Here is a 20,756-nt window from a genome sequence, read left to right as displayed (position 1 = left end):
TAATCAAATTGAGTCCATCTAGGTTTTCAGTATAAGCAGAAATAGACAGAACAGTTTGAGATGAATCAGCATCATAACATATATCAATTTATATGCTTGAAAGTATCCATCTGCTCTGAAAAAGTGGGTGAATATAAAGGAGCTACAACTGAGTCATTATTTTTTAAAATTGCACCATTCTAATTAAAATGTGACCTTCTTCTAATTATCATGTCCACTTCCAGACTGCTATACTTCTAAAAATGTGCAGAGTTTTCTAATGAGCATAGCCTAGAAGTGAAAATGTATTTCCCCAGGCAGGATATCAAACTGTTTCTGAAAATCAATAGGTTTTAGTCATTTTAAAAATAAGGCAGTCAAACAACGCCTTTAAATAGAACTTCCTGAATTCACCTCCAGACATCCTGGACTTGAGTTTGGCACATATCCATATGTACGGATGGGCAAATGTCAAAGCATGTTAAACTACCCAAGGTAACCGGTTCATGTTCAAAAGGGTGTCAGTGTCACACCTTCATGGGAAAAAGAAGGATGGTATATAAGGAACAGAATTTTTTGATACGTAGTAAACAGTTATTTTATCATACGCAAAATGCGTATGTCTACTCTGTACAGAGTGAAAATAGTGAAAGAAAGCAGTTATCGCTGTGACTCTGATAATAATCACGATCGCTTCGGCAGAAAATGCAGGTGCACAAAGCCACCCAAGGAGGGTTTCTGGCAGTGGCACTAACTTTTCTATGGCACTATTGTATTTTCAGACTTAACAAACAAACAAACCAAAGAGTAAGCCATGCCATATAGGGTAAGCTGTCACTTCGTGTTTCCTCACCGGTCTCCCGCAGAAGCCCAGCCCTTCCCCTGGGTCAGCGCTGGCTGCACACAAGTGGCGTTTTGCATCGTTCCCCTTCTCCGCTGGGACGGTCCAAGTGCTGAGAAACAGCCACGAGCTCTGCCCTCTCCCACCCCTCCTACCCACTTGTTTGATATCTACCTTTTTAGATGCTTACAGGGAATTTTCTCTTTTTTGCTGTCTAACCAGGCATTATGAGGCTGTGCTAATGTTACTGATGAATAAGTAAGGGCAAATCTTGGTTAGAAAACAGGCAACCTCAGCTTTGCAGTGTTTGCAGTAACCAGCTCCTGGTCTGATCAGAGAGACAAGACTCTCATTTCTTTTGCCCATATCTACCACATAACCAGAGCCAGGCTGAGAAAGGCTTGTGGAAACTTCCAAACTCAAACTGTTGCACTAGGAGAAGTGCTGGACTTTACATACCTCTTCAGTGGCAGCCTTTTTAGCAAGCTGTGTTGAAATCAAGGGTCTTAATCTGCAAAGAAGGAAAGAAGAAATGGTGAACATCAGAAAAGTTACACCATGCACAAGAGTTTGACACAGAGTATTCACTCTCCAAACAGTGAAAGCACTTTGCTAGTGTTATGTTGTGCAATTACTCTTGTAAAGATGTAAGATAAAGAGCAGAGAGCCACAGACTCCACAATAATTAATACACACATTCTCTTGTAAGCGTCTGCCCCCGTTCAGGATAATAAGAAAAGATGCCTGTCAACAAGCACTGTAGCAAAACCTCATCTCAATCTGCAGCCCCAGCTCAGCCCGAAGGTCTTTGAAATAGGTGGTTTTGTCACATATTACGAAAGTCAAAAGAGTCAACTGATTTTTTGGAATAATGCAGACATGGCAAAAACGAGCCACACTCTGAATTACCCAGGACCGCTCTGCAACTACTTCCCTGTATTTGATGATACACTGAGGATACCAGTAAGATTATACATGCAGGATATCATATCACAGGCGAAATTCTAACCTCCAGCTACAGAAATCATCATCAAAAACAAGGGGACCCTGCATACCTTGAATGAAAAATGACAGAAATTGAACATAAATGCTTTTAAAAATTCTGCATCAGATACAAAAAAGACCTGCATATTTGGGGAGAAAAGATGGATCCGTATTACTCTACAGCTAACTGTTAAATATTGTTCTTTCTGAAAAACATTTCATAGCCTGTTCTCTCCTTATTGCCGTGAAGGCTGTTCTCAATCCATCATTTAGTCCTGCTTTCTGGTCTCTCCTCGTCATCTAGATGTATCTAGTCATGAAGAGGATGACTTGCTTTCTACTGAAACACTGCTCAGACAGCTCCTCAAGTACGTCTTTTAACTAAGTCTAGGCAAACAACTTAATGAATACCAATTTATGCCTCCAGAGATACAGTCTTTTATGATAAGCAGTATCTTTCTTCTCATTTTTCTGTTAGTCATTCCTCCCTATTAACACACTGATACCGGTTGTTTTCCTACTTATTTATTTATTTCAAATAATCAGCAGGAGGAAACAAAACCCCAGAGAATGAGCAAGGGAGACTCAGATCATTATCTCTGATGGAGAAGACAATATTAAAGTACAAGATATTGGCTTAGCTCCAAAAAGGTTCAGAAACTGGTCATCTCTGAAACGCTTTGCAAGACCCGAAAGGCATTTTGGCAACCATAGTAGTCCAAGGTGCCTCCTTACAGTAGATCTAAACAAAAAGAAGCCACGGGAATGCTTCAGGAGCTGTACCAGTGAAGGATCCAGAACACATTATTCTGCTACAGACACTTCTTGTCGTATTTCATAATTATCAAAAATTTCAAGAAAGAGATACTCTTGATCCACATAAACTTTCTACTACTTACAAATCCTGGTAGACTTCTGGGCTTAGAGAGAATGTATCTGAAGGCATGGATGCGCTCCTCCCTATGTGCCTGTCCTCTTTCTTTTATCTAACCTGAATTGTAGAGTTTTCACAGAATCATAGAATCATAGAATAGTTTCAGTGGGAAGGGACCTTTAAAGGTCATCTAGTCCAACCCCCCTGCCATGGACAGGGACATCTTCAACTAGATCAGGTTGCTCAGAGCCCCGTCCAACCTGACCTGGAATGTTTCCAGGGATGGGGCATCTACCACCTCTCTGGGCAACCTGTGCCAGTGTTTCACCACCCTCATCGTAAAAAATTTCTTCCTTATTTCCTAAAATTTCAGACTACCTACCTACTGTCAATCACTGTTTTCCAAAAGTCACCCTGTTTAGATGCTTACAAACACATGAATGCAGCAATGTCAAAAGGTTATGTAGCTGAAGGATGCTAATTACCGAACAGGTTGTATTTCATTGACATGACTGAAAAAAACAACAAGGATAAGAAATGAAGGACCTTTATTTTAAACCAGTAGTAGTGATTATTGCAATTAACATTGTACCAAAGATAGCACCTATTTCCTCCTGCTACCAAAAGACATCAGACCTCCCTGGAGCACCCTGAAATCTTTCCTCCCCCCAATTAAAATCAAGCTGTTGAATAAGACTCACAAGGTAATCAGAAACTGCTGACATTTCTTTTAGAGCAAATTATACATGTGCTCACACAGGGAAGAAAACAATCACAGCTATAGGAAGCAAAGAGTAAACATTCCAGTTTCATTTTAATTAAAATGGTCCCCTACTGAAAATAAAAATATTCACGCTTATGAAAAGCCTATTTGCAAACTTTAGTGCTAAATCCAAGAGCCCTTCTATACCATTTTTCAGCAGCAAGCCGAAATGAAGGCCGTATTTCTGTTCCATGATAATTGCTCACAGAGTATACATCTTCACTTCATTACTAGAAATGTAGCGCTGCCATTCAATTTGGGCAATACAGTTTCTCTCTCAGCATAATATCTAATGCATCCAAAAGCAGCGGGTCGGATTCTGCTCCTGCTCTGGCTGTCGGGTACCTGCTGCAGTGCAGATCTGAAGGGGTCACTCGCCGTGTGGGCTGAACAGTCCAGCTCGCTGTGCCTCGGTACTATGTGCTACCTACAAACACCAGCCGTGAAAATTGAAAAAAGGTAAAACCGTCGCAAAGAGAGACAAAAACTTATTTCCCCCCTGAAATAATGTCTTTGATTAAAATTCTATAACAAGAAAAAAAGTTATAAAAGTTATAAATATATAAAAAGAAAAGTTAATTTCTCTTCCTTGGCTCTCCTTATGCCTATGGAAAACCCTACTATTACTGCACAAAACCATTTAGGCAGGTTTTATAGTGGGGTTTTGTTTTGTTTCTTAAATGCCCCGATGTCCTGACCTCCTTAAACCAGAGCAGCTGCTGCCACACCAGCCATATGGAGCAATGAATTACTGCTGCCATGGCTACAGATACGGGCTCCTTCTGCTGTCTGGCTGCACCACAGAGGGCGGAAAAAAGTGTCTTCGCGGAAGAGCACAACTGCTTTTGAGGCTGCGATAGGTTTCAGTATTAATGATCAAAACAGCAGCTTGAAAAAACAAGTAACTGAAGTATCTTATCCAACTTTCAGTGTGCATGACTCAACCTCATCTGTAAAAGGCTACCAAGGTACACACATGCACATATACACGATACATGAAAAATCCTGTCCATCAAAGTCCAGATTGAATTTAAGGTTGCCAAGTTCCATAAATAACAGTAATATCCTGCATTAAGATACAATTCCATATATGCTAAAGCAACAATGGCCTCTATTTAAAATGTAATGTTGCGACTGGAAAGTAATGGGGCTCCTGGTCTTCCCAAGTGTTTCCGTAGTTGTTCACTAGTTATGATGGTTGCTAGTTGGGGGCACTTTCGTTATGAACTTTGCAAATTAATACAGTACCTTGTGAGAGGGAGTAACAAAACAAGCAACTTTCTGAACAGCAATGTGATCCGTAAAAGGGGAAAAAAAAGATTTCACACAGCCCCAAGTGTTATATCCACATTTCAAACTACTTCAAAAATTATGCAGATCTACAAATGCTCATGTCAGCCAACACACATAGCCCTGGAAACAGATAATCTTGACACGTTCACGACAAAAACTAATGGCACGGTACATGGCATCAGAGGCTGCTCCCTGCCGAATCCGCTCCGCTCTCAGCTGAGATGTGCACGACAACGTCGAGGTTTGTCCTCCAGCTTAACAATTTAAAAGATGATTCAGTATAATAGCTCCTGACAGGGCTGGAGATCACACAGACTGAACTTTCAAAGTGAGCAAATTCTCTGAAAAACAAGCTGGCTGTGACAAACAACTGTTTTTATTTTGCTTATTATTTAATAACAAAAGATTACACAGAACAGTACATAAAATAGAAAGAGCACTGTGGGGCAATAAAACCACCTAACTTGCATCAGGCTGTTTGCCCACCAAAAAGGTTTACGATACCATAACAATCTCCTCAGTGCAATCCTGCAAGTAATTTGGAAACTCACCCAAAGTTCTGTTTCTTACTGAATTTTAATTTAATCCATCCAAGTAGGGAACATCTTATTGCTGCTTACCACCCATACTAATTTTATATGTGGACAATTCCAGAATACGCAATGAAAAGCAGAGATACAACGGAGCCCGCAGCCACAAGCCTGCAGTGTAATTATGCAGGTCATCTAAGACAAATGCCCATAGAACCTATCTATCCGTACCACAGGCCTTTCATACGTATGCCACTTCAGTGACAGAAAAAGCTATTGAGAAACAATTCGGCAAGAGACAGGTCAGGTTCTCCACCCTGGCCGAGATCCTCCTCCCACCTGAGGCCAGATGGTTTTGCCTCAGGAGGTCAGTTTACCAGACATCTGCATGAGAAGGAAACTAATATAAATGTTTACCCCAGCTAAAAGTGCCCTTTAATTAGGTACCGTCAATGTTATCCTTACCGGAAAGCTGGGAATTACCTCTCCGCAAGGATTTAATGCTCTTGTTGGAAACACAATAACGTCAGGAGATACTGACCCACTGTTCTGCCATTAGGTCAGGACAAAGGGGTGACCCTCCTGGTTCTCCAGAGGGCGAAACAGAGACTGCAGTCACGACCGTGACCCTGGAGCTCTTTGGGGTTTGCACATCCAGCTGCGGATCCCACCGTCTTCTACATCTGCTTCTGGCTGAGAGCGGAGTGCTCACAAGAGCCGTTCCCTCCCCTAGAGAGGAAACCAAGGCATGTGGCCAAGGCCATGGCTGGTTGTGACACCGATGAATGACTGCCTGATGCCTTGAGGATGGGGCTGAGGTGTAAGGGTGCACCATGGCACACCACAAGACATGGTCAACATCACGCTCTGCAGAAAGACAAAGCACCTCCGATGCTCACACCTTGAAACCACGTGTGCCTGAATGTGAGGCAGGCAGGTTTTTTTGGCTTTCTGAAGGCCAGGCTGACCAGCCCTTCGCCCAGCCCAGCTCACCATCAGTGTGAAAGCCCCAGGGAGTTCCCCTGAATCACTCTTCCCAGTGATAGGGCTGCAGAGGCTCCAACCAATGACCAAAAGATGCCAACTGAAGGGCATGTTCACATTGCAATGAGCTCAAGCTCACGCGTAGCAAGGTCCCTTGGAGCTGGCTAACCCTGGTGCTGCCAGCTGCACAAATGTGACTGATGGAGCAGGTAGGGTCTGAACCCTGCTAGATACTACCATATACCTGGGCAGCAAGACGAGGATGCGTTGAGCAGTGCCTGAGCCAGCTACTTCTAACTCTGCTCCAACACACCTGCGTGAACTCCACCAACTGCACCAACACAGCCAACATGTTCCTTCTGTTCCCAAGCAAGCAACGCTACAGAAAGAGCCATTTCAAGCGTAATAAAAGCAAAGCTGAAGTGACAACAAAAACTAGAGCGAAATGAGAAATTGTTCCCACTTCTGATTCCCACTCAGTCCTCTTTCATGCTGGATCAGAGGAGCTTCGCTTTCATCAGCGCAGCATCAGACAACGCAGCGCTGAGAACATCTTCAGCACTAATGAGATTGGCCTCTTCTAGCAAATGCCCAGGCTTAAGTATCTAGGGAACAAAGCTCGCAGGAGAAAACTGGCAAAAAATAAGAACCTCTATCATTCACCAAAGGATATATTTATCAGGGAGGAACTAAGCACCTACATCAGTCACCGATACGCTTTTGAAAAGCAGAAACTTTGCTGATGTATAGTGAACTAAACACCTATTTCAGGCTTTTCAGAGAGGGGCAGAGGCCACAGTATCTGTCTTCAATAACCCAACTCAGAGCGGGCAGTATTTTTCTGCATAGCTGCAGCTCTCATTCCTCAATTAGGTGCTGTAAAATAGCAACTTGCTGTTCTTTTCACTGACTAAACCAAAAGATTTTCAACAGCAAAAATGAAAAGAATGAAATCTAAGGCCACCTTATTGGGACCAAATGAAATTATGCTACTGCAGCAGATCCAAAACAATCTCTGCACATATCTGCTTCTAAAGGAAATTGCTGCAGACCATGGGAAATTACAATTGCTCCAGGACAAGAAAGGCTGACTGATCTAATATTTCTGGTTGACACACCTTCTTCCTGGGTTTGTCAATAAAGACACTGATGAGCTCATCTCTCCACAGGTCAGGAAAATATTAGTTGAAAATATGCTATTCCTTTCACCATGGAAATTTTTCCAGATGAAATGATGGCAGCAAAGCAGATTTGCACCTTGCTGGGAAAAGCTACTTAAAATAAGGAAGCTATGAAGCATTTTAATGAAGGTAAATGAGTAATCACGATGGTCTCAGTTAAGCAAGTCTAATGGCAGTGTCACTTTTAAAACATGGGTGTTAGACAACTCATGTGGTGACAATCCAAATATGTCTAACTATCTTGCAGCACGGTCTTTCAAATGGTAACAGTGCAGAATGCATCTGTAATGGCAGAAAACACCATTATTAGCAGATAAGGCAAATATAAATCATTTTAAAATCATGCTTGGAACTACAGTAATAGAAATGAAATTTAAAAAGTTAAATGAACACATTATCATCTGCACAGAAATATTATGCTATTGAAAAGTTCTCAGCAGTAGCACTGCCGTCTCTGTTTCTGGTGCAAATATATTTTCTAGACTCAAGCAAGGAGGATTACAGATACTTGCTTTTAGACAGATGTTTTGATCAATCTCAACCTCATAAAAACAGCTAATGAGGCAAAAGATGAAAAGAAAACCATCTTAGTAACCTGCAGTCTCTGAGAACAATCTACTGAGATTGTTATACCCAAAGGTGATGCCAGATTTATTGTCAGATCTTCCCCATTGACATTACAAGCACAAAAATCATGCTAGGCAAAATACTAACTCACCTCTTCCACCACCTCTGGTAGCATATACCACTGTGCAAATTAAGTGTCTCTCATCTGATTATGCAGCCAAAACTAATATTTCAAAATCCAGGTAACTATAGATTCATACAAGTAACCCATCAAGGAATAAAGATGGATGACAGATTTTTTTTCCTTGTGTCTGGTCTATTATACATTAAAGAGCAATTTCACTGCCAGCCATCTGGAAATCAATGTATTCCAAGCTTTATTTTATGATTACCAACATTCCCCTTCGTAACTCATTTCTAATTATAGGCAATAAATCATTCCTTCTTGCTTGTAATTTATAACAGCCAATTAAGGCAAACCTCTTATTCAAATAGCAAATCTAGCTTTAAAACATCACATATCTTGAGGTACGCACAGAACATCTAATCAAGCAGCCGAATGGTAGAATGATGATTTGACGTGGCTTTTGCAGCCACCGAGGAGACGCATGTGGAAGAACCCGCTCTCCCCTGTGCCCCAGGTACATCAGGACTTTTCAAAACCAAAAGCACAGGTCTCATCTGTCTGATTTAACGCAAAAGAGATTGACACGTAGCGATACGTGAGCCAGGACACACCTCTGGTGCAAAGGCTTCCCTCCACCCTATCAGGAAATGAATAAAGAGGCTAGAACAGGAGAAGCAACTGTAGGCTGGTCTAGGAAGAAGTTCTGGACGTTTTCTAATTTCATTTTAGGAACCAAGGGTGAAAGAATGCAGCTCTAAATTTAATACTTAAAAAAACAACTTAAGCAGTTTTTCCCGTGCCTGGATTTGCGTTCGAGAAACGGACTGGCCTCCTCCCAAGCCAAAGGACATCACCACGCACCGCCCTGGCACCCGCCCTCTCGGCTACTCTCTGTCGTACGAGGTTTTGCGGGTGTTAGCATATAGCGTGGCACTTGGCACGAGCTCGGCACTCTCTCGGATCGCTCCTCCCCATCCCTCACGGCCAGGACAGGATCAGGCAGAACAAAGCAGTGAATCGGTCTGCAAGAAAAGGTGTCACCAAATAAATCCAGATTATTCCTTCAGGGAGAAGTCTTTAATGGTGGTTTCCTGTGGCAACTCTTACTAACAGAAGAATAGCAAACAAATGTAGTGGAGGATGTCAGACAGGACAAAACAGGGTGGGTCCAAAAGCACTGGCAAGGACACAGAGAAGTTTTTACTTATATTTCTTCTTCAGTGTAGGTCTGAGTAACAGGCATGTGAGTGCAAACACAAGAGAGAGGCCTCTTATAAATAGCTCTGCTGGGATTTGTCCGTTAGGAAAAAAACCTCACTCTTGTCAGAAAAGTATTTGATACAATTTTGGATACAAAATTTATTACATGAGAAACTGATCTCAGGAACGTGGAAGTGGTTCCCACTGAGATTTTATTCGGTCATCACACAGCTCAAGTCTGTTGCAGCTTCACATCGTGTCATCTGGTAAGCGTTTACAGTAGGAATCAAGGGAACTGGATTTGGAAAAAATCCATCACAACTGACCTAAATCTGATCTGACCTGAATAATCAAACTAAATACCAAATTCAAAAATGGCTAGACAGAAGCAAGGAGACAGAATTCATCAGCTGCAGGAGTTATCTCACGAGTTTCCTTCCCTCAGCCATACATGAGGGTTATGCACCCCACTTTTTTCTTCCCAAAGAGCGGTGGTGATGGAGGTGATGTGAGCATCCCCTTGTACCAAAGGTGTCAAAAGCCAAGTGCACGAGCGCTGCAGGCTCCACTGTGTTCCCTTTCCTTTTCAGACACCATTCATTCCTGAGAGAGCAGCACTTGGAAGCAGGGAATGGAAGATAGCAAGTAAATAAGAAAATCCAAAGAGAACACTGGGGAAGGACAGCAGCGACTATGCCAGTACCGTCTGGCCTTGCCTCTGCCATACAGTTATCCAGAGTCATCCCAGAGAGCGACCACCCGGGTGCGGATAATGATGTGTTAGACCCACAGCCACACCAGCCCACCCTGCAACCGTGTGTCATATTCATGACCCATCTCGTCACCGAGGCTTGCCTGTATTCCTGCTTCGGGGTCTAACGGGGTTATGCTGCCAGCTTCGCTTTATTCCTAAGAGACCAAGCCGAAGACGTGCAGGTGCAGCACTGTCTACGCAAACACGTAGCAAGTCTTCATAGATGGATCATTATTTATGTAGACCTTGTACTGATGCGTTCAACAAAAAGATTCACCACTTTCAAAACTCCCTACCTTCTTTTAATGAGAGATCTAACAATTACTTATTAATCTTCTCCAAACGCAAAGCTCAAAGACATCTTAACATCTGGTTTACTCTCTCAGCAGTGAGAGCGAAACACTCAGAAAACTCAAAAATCTCTGGCTTGATGTTGGTGAAACTTGGGCAATATTTCGGGAAAAAACTTTGGATGAGGATGCAACAAACAAGCCTATACAAAACTGTAAAGGCAGGGAGAAACAGACACCAAAGCCTATAAATTTCATTTTGAAAATAAGGCGTCATTCCTATTATGCCTGTGGATGTATATCTTCCCCATATAAAGTTTTAAAAGCTTTATATAAACTATACTTTTAAGCAAGCTTGTAATTAGCTAGGGGCAGGCTTGGCTCTAATTATAACTTGTAGAGACACACATTATGGAAATACTTAGCTAATAACCATAGCAATGTTCTGTTGATGGCTGAAGTCAGGCTGGCATGTGATTGCCATGTAACCACCTGAGCACTTTCTGTCTTGTGTAAACCGGGCTCCCTAATGAAGCCTGTAGGACTGGTCTGTCAGGTCTTCCTCCCAGCTCTGCTATACGGGATAAGCCAGGCTTCGCTGCCACCCATGCTGTCATACCCTGCACGACTGCATCTGGCTTCCCTGCGCCTTACAGGTATGCTGTGGGATATCTGTTTTCACCTCACCAGGAGACGCTGATACCAAAGTGACTAGGGGACCTGACAGAGAGAGACGAAATTGCACCATTTCAGCAACAGGCAAGATCAGACTGCATCCAGTGCATGAATTGGTCAGATCTCAGCACACACTGAGGACATGTATACATTAATCTGTACAGCCTTTTTCAAAGTTAAAATAAAGTTGATCCCACATCCCATCACAAAAAGAATATCCCTCCAAGTCAAAGTTCCTGTAAATCTGCAAGTTCATACAGATGTCTCACAACTTTGGATCCAACCTCTACTGACATAAGAATGGTCCAGCAAGTAAACTGTACCCTTTTACTCCAACCTTCGAAGCTGCTTGCATGGCAATCTCTACTTGGGTATAAGCATGCATGGATAATAAAGTGCAAAAACGGTACAAATCACTGGGAAAATGGCCATTTACCATCAAATACGACGCAAGTTTAAAAGATGCATTGCTACACACTATGGGCATTTGCTCACACGTACTGTTACGTACCAATGAATCACTGAACTGGGTCGCAGAAGCCCTTCATGTTATGAAAAGCCTATCTCCTTCACAACGCATTGAGTACAGATAAATAGATGAGTGTAAAAATGCAGCCACATTTTCTTATGGAAAGAAAATTCCAAATGGAAATGTTAGGAAGGAAAACAAAATTAATTGCTGTTTTAAAATCTGTGCACAATATGGGCAACTCCTTTCAAGAAAGGAGGACGCTACTTCTGATGAGCAGACAGCACAATCTTCTCCCATGTCTTGTGTAAGCTCCACATTGCACGTCTGTAATTAAGTTAGGTTAGCTATTGTAGGGGATCCTACAGGTAAAGCAGACTTATTTAATACTGGTTTGCTTTAATACAGCTTAATACTAGTGTTAACAGACACAAATTAACGAATAGAAACCTCATTCAAACTGCAGGGGAGATGCCCCTCGCAGCCTCTTGTGCTGGTTTAACTGGATCAATTAGAAAACCTCCCCAGGTGAAGCCGTGCTGCCTGCAGCCGGCTGCATGGGGCTGGTGAACGGGGCAGCTCTGCTTGGGCCACCAGTCCCTAATTTGGCTCAGTCAAAACAAGCCAGGTCAGCCTAAGGAGACCTTTGCTAACTATTACCCCTTGGAATTGCTGGAGTTTTTGAAATTGGTTAAAAGGCGCTTGCAAAAGCAGATCAGCCGGCAGATCTGAGGGACGGTGAGAAGCGGCTGAGTTCAGCTGGGAAGACGTTTCCCTGACCTTGGCTTACAGCCCACCCAGATGGCTCCCAATGCCTCCTCTTCACCAAGTCCTCACCTGGACAGGTGGAAGGTTGACCCCAATCTTAAACATTCAGATGGCCGAAACTTCTGTAACTGAGAATTAGTCACTCCTCATCAAAGCAAAACACAGCAAAACCCACGTGACAAGATCTGTTTAAAAATCCTTACTCCGCCTCATTTTTTTACCCGTCCCTTCCAAGAAATTGTGACCCCTGGTGCTTAGTTCTTCTGCCATCAAAAATCCAGCTTCGGAGAAAGGTCAGCCCAAAAGCCAGGCAAGCGATTCCTATTGCTGAACAACACCCTTTCCTCCACGTCACTGCAGCTACAGAAGATGCATTAAAAAGAAAATTACTGCAGCTACAAGGCTCCATCTGAAAACTGCTCATGCACATCCTCAGCTTGGTGCACACGGAAATACTGAAAAGCTCTTAATGGTTGCGGTTGCCTTTCAGCACCGTGCTGCTCCCTTGGACATGTACAGCTACGGATGAAATCAGGCCATCTGAGAAGGAGTCACATATATGCTGTGCAAGTTATATTCCCATCACAATTATCAGGATACGGACTGTGAACAGTAAAAGGAGTTCAACTGACTGTGAAATGTGCAAATACTACAATAAATAGATACTTATATGCTGTCTTACTTATATAAAATTCCTCTTTCCCATCCTATCATTCATCTTTTGTCACCACGTTCCGTCAAGTTCTTCAGACAATTTTTGACATACAACAGATTTTAGTACAACTCTAGTGAGAAGGAGTAAAACATGAAACAAACACTATCCATCTCAAGTAAATCCCTACTTCTTTCTTTGTACCTAGGAAAGCTTGCACTCGAACCCCATCACGAAATTACAACTGTATTGAGCAGAGAAGACAGTAAATTCCCACCATAGTTTAAATCCTTCTAGATACTAACCTATGTTTGAAGACCAATAAAAAATGTACTTTCGGGTTCATCTTCTGCCTTTTTTTTTTTATTTTGAACCTTAACTCCTTGCATTAAAAATTCACAGAAAATAAGCCAATATTCCTACAAGACCTGAGCTACTTGGAGTTAAGCGCTAAGAAGTATTGTGAGACTTGGTATGTACGGACCCTTTCTAGGCTTTGTGCCGCACGCATCCCTCTCCGAAGCGACGGGGCTCCCCGCCGTACACAAAGAGAAGGCTGTTTGGGCTGAAGTCACAACTTCAAAGACCAGTAGCACAAAATTTGCCAACTCGCTTGGCCATTCAAGCAAATGTCAACTGAAACAAAAGCACACCAAGGAAAGTTGTTACAGAATGCCACGCTGGGAAAACAATGCAAATCGATGATCAACTTAGTTTTAACTAAGTCTAACGAGCAACTTTGCTTTTGTTCTTTGTCATCACCACACTCATTTTGCTTTCTAAGTTTGAAAAGACATTTCTGAAGCATCAGCTAAAAAACCCCTCTAATTTAAAAAAACAGTGACACTCCCCCCCCCCCTTTTTTTCAAGAAACATTAGTCTTGAATGTGTTAAGTTTAGATTTCCTACATTCTGTACTTGGTCAAAATATGCAGCAAATGCCTAAGAAGTGCTTGGCCCCATTGAGACAACAGTCTGCACAGACTCACTTGTAATACATGTCTGCCTTTCAGCTGTTTAATCTCCATACACTGTATTTCCTTTATCAGCACTACAGCATCATTCCAGTTTGCCTTAGTTTTTTTGTGTCTACAAAGTATCGTGGGAACATCAATACTTGGCAGCCTAACACTTGGGTTTTTAGCATGACACCACAGATCTCTGTGTTACTTTGCTCAGTTGGTTAGTAAAATGTTACAGCAAACAAATAGATGCATAAAGTATTTTTTTTAAAGCAATGTAAGTGCCGTATTGTAACATAAACACTTTTCACTGTGCATATTTTTACAGAAAAAGCTTTTCAGAGTAAACTGTTTTAAAGGAACTGAATCAAATTTAAACACATGCACAATAGACTTACATTTGGAAATTAGTTTGGTAGCAATTTATGACCCTTTGACGTGAACTTTCACAGTCCTTCTTAGAACAAGAATGTATTAGTTCAGAAGTGTAATGTTTTGCCTGGCCTCAATGGGGAAATTACAGCTGAAGCTCCTCGAAGGTTCTTGTTACTTCGAGGCTTCTGAGTATTAATATCTTATTTGAAAATCTTAAAAGCTGAACAAGAAAGCAGCATTAACTTTGCAAACAAAATACATGCTTCTACCATGAACCCGCTTTACACAAAGATGCTAAAAACAATTACCAACAATGGCAGAAGTTGATCCATCCAACACTGAACTTACTTATTGCCTCTGCATCTTCCCATTGAACTGTGATGGGTTAACGGTTGGACTTGATGATCTTAGAGGTCTCTTCCAACCTTAATGATTCTATGATTCTATGATTCTATGATGTCCATGCAAGCAGTCCCAACATTCAAATTCCCCATCCATCTCGCAGGACAAAAGTGAAAAAATATACTTCAGAAACGGCATACGAGTGATATGATATTTTTACCAAATGGCAGCACCACGCCGAGAGCCCTGGACCAGATTTCTCTCATCTCTTGACAAAAGAAATACGGGGAAGCCATTGAGCGAGCGCTGTCCCGTCCGTCCTCCTGGCAGCACAACAAGCGTGTTTGGCAAAACCACATTGGAACAGCCCTCCCTCATCTGCCGTACACTGATCCTTGCGATACCTCTGTGGCCCCCATTAACAGCTGACAGTATTTAATGCACATTAGCTCAGACACAAAAGCGTGCCTACAGGGTGTTCAGCTGCCAGGAAGCTCAGGGCACAGGCTCGGGAGCTTGGGATCACCAGACCCTTTCCTGTAGACATCACCTAAACAATTTGTCCAAGGTGATGCAGGAGATGCCAGGCTGACGCCTGACCCACCGAACCCAGCTCCGTCCTCCTCTCATTTTCCAATATGCAAAAGAGGACTCCGTCGGACTCTCCCCAGCTCTAGCAACAGCATGACGGACCCAACCAAAGCCGATTGCTCCCAACCGCTGGTATTCACCTTGGCCAATAAGCAAGTCCAGGTGTGCGCTCTCTCGCAGAGCCAGCATTTTTGCAGACCAGCTTTTGCTTTTCTTTCATGTACACATTTCAACATCACAGTTTAGATAAGATGATGCGCAAGCCCCTCACATTTTTAAAAGGATAACAAAATCGTAAGTTGAGTAGGTGTCTTTAGGAGCAAGAGCTAAAAAGTTAAGACTCTACATGTCAAACTGCAACACAAAGTTGGCTTCAGTTCTGACATAAATAGCATGCAAGCCTCACATTTATTAAAAACAGATGAAACAAGTCCCAATTCTTTTTGAACAGCAGAACTACTGAAGAGACCTGGTGGAGTTTAGCACAGCGGGAGTTTTAGTTGTCTATCACTACACGTTTAAACACTTGCGGACTTTGCAATAAATGCTGAATTGAGTTTACCATCAAAAGAAGAAATCCATGTTCTATCTGCCAAAACCTTTAGCAGCCTAAACAGAAAATGTCAGAATTGATTTTCAGCAATGGTATAGAAATAAAAAACAACATTTTAAAGTCTTTAGGGGATAGATAGATAGACAGATAAACAGCGTGACAGACAGATGGATTTATTGCTATAGGTAATTTTTTACTCCTCCTAAGCAAAAATCAGGCTTCAAATGGATTGTTACAACTAAACAGATTAAGAAAAAAAACCAACTAATGAGCAATTTTATTTTTAAATTCTCTGGTCTGTCAGAACCATCGGCCTAGAGGTATAAAGTGAACACATTTTTTTTTCTAAAGCACTACTGCTTTATTTGCATTAAGGTTAAAGAGCTTCCTCTCTCCTTGACTGGTGTCAGATATGATAAAACAAAAACATTTGAAAGGAGAAAAAAACCCCACCCTGAGGTATGAAAAGTGCTGTTTTGGAGGCTCTTTTACTCCCTCTCCATTTCTCTGACAAAGTCATAAATTACCTTTGGGCTCACTTCGCACCCCTAACCGCTGTTAGGGGTAGGTCTGCAGAGCCCCCCAAAATCCCAAGCCCCTCGCACCTCGGCTGGCTCCAGCTCTGGCTGGCCAGGAGATGCATTTTTTGTGGAAGGAGGCAGGGTTGGTGTATTCGCAGATTCCCTCTTCTCTCTAAATTTAGCAGGATTTTTAATACTCCTGATTTAAACAGTGCAGTGAAATACAGAGAGAAAGAAACGCAAGCCAATATCCGTAAACTCTCAAGGTTGACTGCAAGCATTTACCAAACATAAGATACTGGCAAGCAGCGGCGGCTGCTGAGCTGATAAGCTGTCTACTGTGCTTACATACAGGCTCCCAGATTTAAACGGACTGAGAAATAAGCAACTTTATAATACTGCTGTAAGGGTATTAATACTAATATTAGAAAAAGGAGTTCGAATAATCAGGCTCTGCAAAATGCAGTCCTACTAAGCAGCAAGCTGGACCACTTTCAAAATTACCAAGTAACCTGTTTTCATATAACCTTTTCGACATGAACAACTGACCTCCATCCAGGATGACAGTAAATCAGATTTTAGTTTCCCCTTCTGCTTGCTGCACTAAAAAAAAAATGGTCAAAGTAACTGTTCCTACTTAAAATGGTAAAATGCCTGTGAGAACGGCAACCGGAGTGGGGAAATAATTTGCTGAAGATTTGCTTCTTTAAGACTAAACTCACTTTAACAGGGTCAACAGAAGTGATGGTGGAGAGAGGTCAAGCCAACTCCCCTTCGCACCGGGGCGGCTGCTGCAGTTCACAGGCATTTCCCCTCCATCACAGGCAGGAGCTTTAAGGAGGGGCCTGTGACAGCTAAACTCCCGCAGGAGAAACAAACCGGCCCTGGTGATTTACAAACTTCTTTGAAGAAGTTTTCAAACCCTATTGCACTTCTACTTGTGTTATTAGTTGAAAAAAAGTCTGAGGGTGCTGACTCCCACGCAGGGAGATGAAACTGGGCCAGCCCAGCATTCTCCTCTCTCGTCCATTACTGACCGGGATGTGCAGCACCCTCTGGTTTGACATGGCTTGAGTTCACCTCCAGCTACAGAGGACCCACAGGAACGCCTAAATGCTTCACCATCACCATTTATCTCTTTCTTCAAGTCTCTGAGTGCCTTAAGGAACAAATTCAGACTTAATCTAATCAGATACAGCTCCAAAAAGAGACAAGGATCTTCTTATGTCACTTCAATATTTGGCCCTCAACCTGTCTTCAGCCCTATGCTGTCTTCAAACATGGCACTCAACCTTACCACCACCGAGACTTTCCTTCTGCTGTCCCACTGCAATTAGCCTTTTCCTCCGTTTCAGCCTAATTCTGCCATGCCGTACGCTGCTGTTTCCCTCATCTCCACTCTAAACGCTGGCACGCTCACGTATGCGTAGGCTCCTATCATCACACTACGGATAGCGTTTCAGCATTTCCTCCAGATCATCACCATTCTGTTTCTTGCCGAAACCACCCTAATAACTCCAATTCTCTTATCCACAGAACAGAATGGTTGTCCAAGACAGGCCTAATGCCTCCCTAATCTGTCACGTGCTGCTTCTCCAACGCGTAGCCCAAATTGGTCCTTTTGTAGAGCTTCATATCTAATTTGCAGTCCACTATCTCTCGATCTCTTTCAGCCTTATGGCTTTTACAGCTTCTGCTCCCATGTACGTCTGCATTTCAGATTATATTTCTTTGGATGCATTAGCCTGGATTTTTTCCAAGATGCTCTTTCTTTATTTCCTGCTCTCAGTTATATTTTTTTTTTAGTGGCACTGCTTTGCACGGCCATTTTCAGTCTTCTTTGCTGTATGACTCACTTTATTGTCTCCTGCAGATTTCATTAGCGCAGTTCTCCATCTCATTATGAAGTAGAACTGGATTTCACACATTGTTCAAGCTTTCCACAAAATATCTTCTCCCAAGTTAGCACCGTCCTCACTGTTTGCTTGGGCAGACATGGTACTCCCCAAAAGAAAAGATCTTGGGCTAAGAGACTCTGCCTAAATAGTTCAAGTTTCCTGAACTGCTACGAGGAAAATGCTAATGGCGTTAGAGAAGCAGGGTATGTTAACACCATTAGCTCCTGGAAGATTTTGTTTTTTCCCATGACCTGTTTCGTTAGGTATTTGAAGGTAACTCCTGCCAGGAACAGATGGTGTTCAAGCAGACAACTGGCAAGGGAGCTAGAAGAGTGCACCGAGATGGTGTTGTGCGTAAGTCTGGCCAGTTACCCAGAAAACGATATGAATACAACAGGAGCTGCCAAAAGGCATTGTTTCTGAAAGAAAACGTAGTAAATAGGACAAATAAACCTGTAGGTGAGGAAATTTAAGAAACTTTCTGATAGAAGGATGGTGCCTTGCCTCTTAGCAGCTCCATTTTTGAAGCGTTTGTATCAAATAGTCTATGGATGGTTGGAAGTGAGTAACGCTTCGACACATGCCCGTATAAAATAATATGATAATGATCTTTCACAGATGTGATGGCACAATTAAAATAGTGGACAGGAAAAGCACTTTTTGAGAAACACTTAAAAAAAACCAAATCTTAATCTTCACAAAATGCCTTCAAGTGGCTGAATAATTTTTTCCAAATTTTGACTCCAGTATTATCCTACTTAAGACCAAAAAAAGGATAACATAGGAGACCTTCAAACGAATTACACTATACATTATGTATGTGTTTCAGATAATCCCTGCTAACTGTCCAAAAACATTTCATTTTCAGAAATTGCATACTCCTCCAGCATAAACATTACTAATGATGAAAAATAAAACCAGAAGGGATTCACCTCTCTCTAATGCTAAATATTGCACAAGTAACTACCATCTATGTAATCTTAATGCTGCCTCAACACAATTTCCAAAACCGAATACAAACCTGAGAATAAATTGTTAAGAGATTACTCTTCAAGAGAACTATTGCCAGTAATCTCCTAATAAGACCTGTCACTTTGACCTTCATGCATACTTTTTTAACACCTTCACTTGCTGCAATGTTTGTCTGAGTCTAAGTGGAATGAGAGGCCATTTAGGAAGAAGTCCCTTGTGCATTACGCCTCAACAAGCCACAAGCTTGAAATACCCATGGAACCGTGTAAAATATTTACGGCTACCAAGGTCAAGCCCTGGAGATCCTGGACAGAAATCTATCACACTCTGAGAAATGGAAATATTTCTTTCAAACCTCCCCCCCCTCAAAAAAGTATGTTTAACAAAGACTTAAAAGCACTTTTAAGCAAACCCTGCAGATACAGGGAAACTCACATAGAATACGTTTTCTCTGTCCATAACTGACCTCTCTGCAACACACAGATAACATGTATCTTTACAATGTCCCCTATAAAATCTAGATGTAAGAGGTCCTAACCACAAGATTCATGCCTTTATTTTGAATTACTGTATTTGTGGGGAACGGAGGATGCTGCAGGTGGGAAGCCAGAGACGGCACTACAATTCCAAGTGCCAAACACTGCAGCAGCAAAGCCCCATAAAGCTGTTTACCAAAGATAGCCCTGATATACTATTACTCATCAGGGGATGGTAGGGCCAGAGCAGCTGCTGCACTTCAGATCGTGACGTAATTCATAGTACTGTTGCAGGAGCTCCACTAAATGTCCTCATGTTTCATCACCCATTGTACGCCAGCTCCGTATCTCTCTCATATCAGTGTATATATCTACCATTTAATGGACACATAGGCAAGTCCACATTTTGGAACATCACAATTAATTTAGAATTCATTTTTTGCCCCTTAAGCATCCCTCCTTGGTACATGATCTTAAACGGTTTTGGCTAGGGTATCTTAAGCACGGTCAAATAATTTTGATTACGATATGACATTTTCATAATTGAGTAATTCAGGGGAAGTTCTAGTTTTCTCTAGGTACCATTTTGAAAAAAAGTTGTTTGCTCTGTTCCTCCCACTTAAACAGCAACATGTCCCGTCTCACTCTAACCAACAACAGAGTGCTACGGAGCAGCTACAAAGCCCACAAAATGATACCTGCATAATCATTAACTAAATGTTTGCTGAGATCAAGGCAATAATTAAAAACCATTAAAAACAAGTCACAGGCTGACCCACCATCAGTCTCAACCCTTTCAGGCAATGAGAACTGTCACTAAAAGTAACAACTTTCTGGCTCATCAGCACACTGGCAAAAAAAAAGGCCCCCAGAAATCTTGCAATTTTTTAACAAGATCTTAGTCTATCTCACAAGTGAGGTTTTCCACTGCCAGATGGTCGATAGGAATGCTAATAGAAAGAGCTGAAGCTGATATAAATCTGCCACTTCTAATCAATCACAGACAACTGTGTCATCGATAAGCAACTTGTGTTATGACAAACTCCCTTTGGTTCGCTACAAGCAAAGTTCATAAAACGCATCACACCTACGTATTCATTGTCGATATTAGGCAACTTTAACATAGGCATTTTTG

General features: G+C 42.1%; 1 protein-coding gene across 1 annotated transcript in view; it reads right to left on the bottom strand.

The window, feature by feature from the left end:
* Nucleotides 1-20,756, bottom strand: part of LOC104081429 (transcription factor IIIB 90 kDa subunit-like) — a gene marked incomplete at its 5' end in the record, with an annotated part of 45,629 nt that overhangs the window by 4,857 nt on the left and 20,016 nt on the right. The window contains one exon of the mRNA XM_009584181.1: nucleotides 1,280-1,331. Coding sequence (XP_009582476.1) covers nucleotides 1,280-1,331 — 52 coding nt within the window. The remainder of the gene's footprint in view (nucleotides 1-1,279; nucleotides 1,332-20,756) is intronic.

This window comes from Fulmarus glacialis, unplaced genomic scaffold (genome assembly GCF_000690835.1).
Source record: "Fulmarus glacialis isolate BGI_N327 unplaced genomic scaffold, ASM69083v1 scaffold15648, whole genome shotgun sequence".
NCBI lineage: Eukaryota > Metazoa > Chordata > Aves > Procellariiformes > Procellariidae > Fulmarus > Fulmarus glacialis.
This window is presented reverse-complemented; position numbering and strand designations above follow the sequence as displayed.